The 7975-nt window shown below is 38.9% G+C and overlaps 1 protein-coding gene across 1 annotated transcript in view; it reads left to right on the forward strand.

The window, feature by feature from the left end:
- Positions 1–5073, forward strand: part of DSG1 (desmoglein 1) — a 37240-nt gene extending 32167 nt beyond the window's left edge. The window contains exons 14-15 of the mRNA XM_060118836.1: positions 1746–1954; positions 4033–5073. Coding sequence (XP_059974819.1) covers positions 1746–1954; positions 4033–5073 — 1250 coding nt within the window. The remainder of the gene's footprint in view (positions 1–1745; positions 1955–4032) is intronic.
- Positions 5074–7975: the final 2902 nt, after the last annotated feature.

The raw sequence follows: 7975 nt of genomic DNA on the forward strand, positions 1-7975 counted from the left end.
TATTTCTTAATTGTCTTATCTTTACAATTGTTCCCTTCATTCTTTTTTAAATGAATAATTTGCAACTAAAATGTTAAAGAAAAACCTACAATACTTATTATTCTTTTAGGTTGTTTTTTTTTTAATCTTCTTCAATCATCAGAGAGTACACAAGAGATGATCTGATTAGGATTTCTATAAATAGGAGAGAAGTACTGAATTGTAACCAGAAGTCAATTTTGGCTGAGATTTTTTTTGTCTAGTAGAGCAATTGTTATTTATTAAAAACCACTAATTTGAATTAAAGTACAGCCCTATTAAATAGATGTATGCTCATGTATTGAGGCTAGCATCTGCCTCCACAATTCACAAAATCAGTCTAAGAAAAAGAGGAATAAATTTTAAAAACTCATATCTTTGAAAATAATTGTACTGTCTTGCCTTATTTCAAGGTAAATAAATATTATTGATTATCTTATTTTCCATTCAGTCTTTTTCAAGCTTGTGATCATGACTTTTCCACTTTGAACTCTTCAAAATGTAAAAGACATAGGAATGTTTATGACTTATAGAACTGGACCACATTCAGATGCTAGTCTGTAAACTTATTTCTCCCCGAGGTGTCCATTATTGTTAATGACCCCAACACCCTCCACCTCAAAAGCAGAAACTCATTTTTGACTCTCTTATCTCCCTATTCATTGACGCTCAGTCAGTTCTCAAGACTTGTCAAATCCTCAAATCCACCAGGATTTATTTATGCATTTATTCTCTCATTAAGTCTACAAACCTTGAACAAAGCACAGTGAGAGGCACCAGAGTAAGAAGTATGAAACACTGTACCTAAACTCAAGATCTTCAAAATATGAAAGCCATAGGACATCTACCCCATTGTCAACACTTTCTCTGTCCATGGCACTTCCATAGTCTGGGCCATCTTTTTATCTCACCTGCCTGGAATTTTGTAACAGGCTTCTACTCACCCCTCACAAGCAAGTGCAAATCCCAGAGTCTTCATGCAAACCTATCCCCTCACCATAGCCATGGCCTCTTCTCTGAATGCCCTGGAGGCCCTGTGCTTCTAATAATACATTGAGTATTCTTATACTGTTTTTTTTTAAGTTTTAGAATTTGGGTATTTTCCCCCAATTTGAAATCAAACTCTCTAAGGCATAGATAGGGTTTTATAACCTCTGTGGAGCCCCCGATCCCAGCACAACATATAGGAGTATCTCAAATAATTACTGAATTAACAATTTGATTAATAATATTATTTTGAACTCAATATCATATTTGCATCTCCTTTCTTTATGTATTACCTTCATTTTTATTTATTTATTTTTGGCTGCATTGGGTCTTTGTTGCTGTGCGTGGGCTTTAGTTGTGGTGAGCAGGGGCTATTCTTTGTTGCGGTTCCCGGGCTTCTCATTTTGGTGGCTTCTCTTGTTGTGGAGCACAGGCTCTAGGCATGTGAGCTTCAGTAGTTGTGGTACGCGGGCTCAGTAGTTGTGGCACACTGGCTTAGTTGCTCCTTCCTGGACCAGAGATCGAATCTGTGTCCCCTGAATTGGCAGGCAGATTCCTAATCACTGTGCCACGAGGGAAGTCCCGTATTACCTTCATTTTATTTCTTTGCTCACTCACAACTGCATACTTAAATGGAGAAACTATACATTACAGTAAGTTACTAATTTTTAGTTTACAATACACTAGAGAAAAAACAGCTAACAGGAGAAAGTAAAATTTAATTTGATCAACACTTTTAGGGGTTTACACAAATGAGTATCGTGACAGAAAAATGCAAGATCTTGGAGGAGGAGAAAGAACAACAGCATTGGAACTAGTGGATGGAGTTAAAACATCAGGAACACCTAAGATATGTCAAGAATATTCTGGAACATTAAGAAGAAGTTCTATGAGGGAATGTAGAGAAGGAGGGCTGAATATGAACTTCATTGAAAGTTACTTCTGCCAGGTAAGCTCTCTATCCCCATGCCTTCCTTTCCATCCTGCGCCCATATCTCTACCCCAGGCTCCTGCTATTTCCCAACAGGGCTTTGGTGGGCGTTTCCTAACTAGGTTCCCAGCCTCTGGTCTTTATGCCTGACAATCTATATTCCTGCTGAATAGTATTTCTCAAACTCTGACTTGAGCATTTTCCTCCCCCACTTTAAAACAACCAGTGGCTCCCAGCTCTGTTTTGTCTGTGGCGTGAAGTCGAAACTCCTTCACACAGCAAGTAACCAATTGACCTCTTCCCTCACACCCTCACACCTCCAATTACTCCCTACCAGCCACCCTGCTTGCCAAGCCCCTTTGCCTTATTCACACTGGTCTACTGCCCTCCATGTTTTTGCTTATGCTGTGCTCGCCCTGGAATGCTTATACCTGATCTTCTCTCTCACAAACTCACACTCATCTTTCTATCCAGTTCAAACACCCCTGCCTTTCTGAAGTTTTTACTGTGAATCCTCTCATCCAAAGTAGCGTTGATGTTTCTTTATGTGTATCTCTGTAGTACTTTGTTTGTACATTTTATAGAACATACCATTGCTAAAATCTGTTGGTTACATGTCCACCACCGTTTTCAGTGCCTCGTCTGCATGGGCTCTACATTATGTTGCCAGTACCTGGCTCAGTTCCAAGCACAGAGTAAACACGCAATAAGGGTGGGTCCAAGAACCATAGTACATTTCCAGGACATTCTAAGAACCAGAGAGAATCAATTTTGCCATCTTCAGGTAGAGACAGAATTGCCCGTGGTTATACCCCATATGATACTTAAACCTTCAGATATTTCCTATTTCTGATACTGTCTCTGATACATTTATGTCCTTCTACACACACCTAAAATACAGTCATTAACTCTGCTAATCAGAGGGTGGCTGATATTTTGAACTGAAATACTAGTAAAAGCCTTCCAAATAGCAGCAAATAATAAGGGGCCAGTTGCTGAAATCCATAGGTATACTTCCTACCCATGTCCCTACAAATGAATATCATTTTCATGAAAAGTTCCATTTCTGCCTCACAACTTTTGCACTTGTATCTCTTTCTGCCCAGAACACTCTCTCTGCTTTACTGTCCCCATGACTTCAGTCTCTGAACAACCATCACTTTATGAGATGCTGTCCCTGACCACTCTGTCTGAAAGAGCAACCCTATCCCTCTCTATTCCTTTACTCTGCACCTCCTAACAAATATGTTTATGTGTTGTCTGGCTCATCCTACTGAAATGTAAGCCCTGTGAGAGAGGGACTTTATCTGGTTTTGTTCATTACTTTATTGCCAACTTCCTAAGAGAGTGTCTGCCAAACAGTAAGGACTCAAAAACTATTTTTGAATTGAAATGGCACAATGAGTTGGTTTGCTAATAAAGGTGTTTCTGCTTAACCTGAAAGCTTGCAATCCAATATTACAAACAAAAGAGATGAAATAAAAGTACACATGTCTGTGAGCTTTCACTTTGAATTGGAGGAGATTCTATTTTTAAGAACTGTCTTTGGTCACCTTCAATTCTGAATCCAAAAGTGGCATAGACCCAGAGTCAAATTTTCTTGTTATTTCGCTTAAAAAGCCACTCTGAAATAAATCTTCATGGAACCACCATATTCACTTCATCTGAAGGAAGAAAAGCACAATTCTGAATGAACCCAAATCAACTATGAACCACCTAATGTAAACAAATCCAAAAAATACACAATTTTGGTATACTTTAAGTTCAATGTTTTTAAGTATACCTCCTTCTAACTTGGTTGCAAAATCATTCATGTGATTCTTTTTGTGCTTTTGTGTCCCAAGTGCACTAAGATGAAGAAGTCCATCTAAATAAATATCAAAATGTATTATCCAAATTACAGTTAAAATAATTCCTAACCAAATTCTTTCAAGTAATTATATAATAATTTCTAAAGAGTCTCTAGAAGATGTTAGAATTTTGTTTTACATATATATATATTTTGGTAAAGCTCTGGAAAAAAATAATGATAAAGACCTCTATTGCTGTTAATAATGTATTCATCATTTCATTTTCTCTTTCTTCTACAAATTCAGAAAGCACATGCTTATGCAGATGAAGACGAAGCACGCCCATCCAATGACTGTTTGCTCATATATGATATTGAAGGTGTAGGTTCCCCTGCAGGCTCTGTGGGTTGTTGTAGCTTCATCGGAGAAGACTTGGATGACAGCTTTTTGGATACACTGGGGCCTAAATTTAAGAAGTTGGCAGATATCAGCCTGGGAAAAGGAGTTGAACCATATCCAGACCCTGATCCCTCTTGGCCACCTGACAGCACTGAACCGATCTGCCCTCTGCAGGGAACAGAGCCCATTGGTAGTGGACACCCACACACCTCCCCACATTTCGGCACGACCACCATCATTTCTGAGAGTAACTACCCCTCGGGACCTGGGGTACAGCATCCTATTCCTGATCCTCTGGGCTATGGTAATGTCACTTTAACTGAGTCTTACACCACCATGGGCACTCTGAAGCCCTCTGTCCACATTCACGATAACCGACATGCATCAAACGTGGTGGTGACAGAGAGGGTGGTCGGCCCAATCTCTGGTGCCAATCTGCATGGGATGTTAGAGATGCCTGACTTGAGAGATGGGTCAAATGTTATAGTGACAGAAAGGGTAATAACACCCGGTTCAAGCATGCCCTCCACTTTGACCATCCCTGATCCTAGAGAGTCTTCAAATGTAGTAGTGACAGAAAGAGTAATCCGGCCAACTTCCAGCCTAGTGGGCAGTCTGAGTGTGCACCCCGATTTATCAAACACCCACAATGTGATTGTGACAGAGAAGGTAGTTTCAGGCTCCGGCATAACTGGCATTAGTGGCCCAGCTGGGCTAGGTGGAGGCAGTGGCATAGGCAGCAGTGGCCTGGTGGGCAGTGGTGGTGGCATTGGGCTGAGCAGCCTGGGAGGGGGCGGGGGCCTGAGTAGCAGCATCAGGGGCACATCCACCATTGGCCACTTGAGGGGCTCCTCTGAGCATCACTTTAGCAATACCCTAGGATCTGCCTCCCCTATCACAGCCCGAAGTCCAGTCACAAAGTACGGTACAGGACAATACACCAAGTAGCCAGGACCCCAGCACGCTTTTTCTCAGTAATTGTGATTTAGGTTTAATTCCCACCACCCAAAAGCTAACAATGTGATTTATGATGCACAACCAGGTGCTAAGAAAATTGTGGAACAAGGTGAGACACCTCAGTGAGAAAAATAGATGGAAATAGTGCTGTTGGGCAAGAGCTCTCCTGAGCATTTTTAAACTTTTTTCTTATAGTCATACTAACAGAATCATGACCGTGAACTAAAACTTGAGACAGGGTCTTCTTTGTGCCTGGATGGCCTGTAGGGTCTTCTTGGCTTTTGTGTAGACTGTAGTGTATCTCCAGCGCATGGAATAAATAAAACTTGGTCATGTAAAAGCACTGGCCTTAAGATGGCAATTGGCATCGTTCTCCTTGCTCTGTTTTGAATTGCCATGTAGCTCAGGCAATATTTAAATAAAACTAAACGTGCAATATGTGCTCAAGTATGTGGGAAGAATTTGAAATATGCCCCAAATACCTTGGCAATTTCACAGATAATATAAGTAAAAATACAATCACATATTTAGACCAGCGTTAACCATTAAAGAAAAAAAAATGGCTACTCAGCCAAGTCCACAAGCCACCAAGCACTCCCACCTTAATAACTGCACTAGATGAAACAAACTTCAAATTAGGAAAGGTTTCCTGGGAGGGAAATTCCATAAGAGAGTGGCCACATAGTGAGATTGATTGGGAGTGAACTGGCATCGTCTGAGTCTAGATCTCAAGATGGGGCTTTAGCTATAATTCCTATGGAGTCAAGGACTTCTCTGATTCTAGTTTGTGTCTAGTGGTAGATGCAGTATTGACGTATATTGCATACTGGTGAAGTTGCAAGATATCACACGCATTTTTCCCTTTACCACTGTGACTATGACTTAATAAAGGAAAACCTGCCAAGTATACTTCTCAGGCTGAAGCAAGTAACACCTGACATGGTAAATTACCTTCCAAAGAAGTAGACGGGAATTGCATTGTATTTTCAGATTGTGTTTTTAGTAAGTGTTATTCATTTATATACAGCTCTTTATTACACATCTCCTAAGATAAAATAATTGACTTAGACTGAGCTGTGAAAAAAAGCCTGCAGCTTACACTTTGGGGAAATTTTTTAAGGGGATCTAAAAAAAAGTTTTTAGCACATGTAAAATATTTAATGGGGGAAGTTAGAATTGTTCAGTAAATAATACCATACTATTAGTCTTAATTGAGTTTAATACTTTTTAAAATAACCCTCTACTGCTATTTTGAAGAGATCAGCTAGGAACTTTTAACAGAGTTTATGACATTGTGTTAATGGGAATGAAATTGTACTAGACAATCCAATTTCCTTACTCTATCCCACCTCCTAACCGAATTTTCTCACTAGCCTAAATTTTATATTCCTGATTTGATTTGTCAATAAGCTCTTAGATCATATATGCTCCAACTTTAGATAGTTTCTAAATTATATAGTATACTTTTCTAACTTCAAAATTTAATAATGTCCTATTTATGATGAGTCATTTCTGTGAATTTGCTACACAGTGTTACCTGGTTAAAATCTCTAAATAGAATCAAAGCATTCTTAGAGTTAAATTTACTATTATATGGTAGTGGAATTTTTTTTCTCTTTTCTAAATTCAATGTTAATATTTGCTCAATAATGTGAAACTGGATATGGCAAAAATATTTTAAGGATTAGTCCCCCCAGTTACTCAAATTTCCCAGAGTGTTACAAGATCAAAGAATAGTTATTGGACTTCCAACACTTGTCAAAGGGGGATGGCGAGTGAATTATTTTACCCAGAGCTATTTCACTCTATGTTATAGCAGATGATGTCAATATTTTCAAAGCCACAATACACATCTTATTTTAACTCTGTAGACTATGTAAAATTTTGATAATCTGTAACATGCCAAAATGCAGAGGTATAAATAGAATCATTCACAGGGAGTCTTTTTTTTAATTTCTTTCTCCCATTTGGAGGTTCCATTAATAATGGGTAATCTTTCCAGAAATAAAGTCAAAAGCTACTTATTGAAATATACTTGAGTATGCCTGGGTCCAGGAGTTTGAAGAAATTAAAAAAATAATAATAATTATTATTATTATTATTTTTTGGCAGTACGCGGCCCTCTCACTGTTGTGGCCTCTCCCGTTGCGGAGCACAGGCTCCGGACGCGCAGGCTCAGTGGCCAGGGCTCACGGGCCCAGCCGCTCCGCGGCATGTGGGCTCCTCCCGGACCGGGGCACGAACCCGTGTCCCCTGCATCGGCAGGCGGACTCTCAACCACTGCGCCACCAGGGAAGCCCCAAAATAATTATTAATTAATTGTTAGTATTTGTCACTTTGATATGACATATCACCAGAAGTGTTTTCTTAAGACTCCTGATATCTTCCAGAAATGTTTTTAGAGTGTCTGACAAATGCCAGAGCAACCATCCTTAATAACTATTGTTATTAAGATCCATTAGTTACATAAAACCATGGGAGATACAAGGGGAAAAAATGGCAGTATTAGTCATCAATCTTTCTAGGAAGATACTTTCAAATCAGCCTCTTTTTTTCATGTTTACCCATTGATGTTCTAACTCTTTATCCCTAAATTTTAAAATTACCTTTTTAAGGCAGCAACCAGTCTAACAGTCATTTAAAGGCATGTAATTTTTTTTAATGAACAGCCTTTAGGAAGAATTTAATCCTTCTCTTTAGATGCTTTACTCTAACTCACATACTTTATGTCATTCCATAGATGTAAAGATATCAAATTATTTTATAAGTGAATAGTTATAATTCAAACCCATAATGCAAGCTGAGTCTCAGATCAACTTGCTCCTAACAAAAGAGAAGGAAAAAAGAGTGATTTAATTGTTATGTGTATATAGTTTGAAAACAAAGTGTTTAA

Source organism: Mesoplodon densirostris, chromosome 15 (assembly GCF_025265405.1).
Source record: "Mesoplodon densirostris isolate mMesDen1 chromosome 15, mMesDen1 primary haplotype, whole genome shotgun sequence".
Taxonomy (NCBI): domain Eukaryota; kingdom Metazoa; phylum Chordata; class Mammalia; order Artiodactyla; family Ziphiidae; genus Mesoplodon; species Mesoplodon densirostris.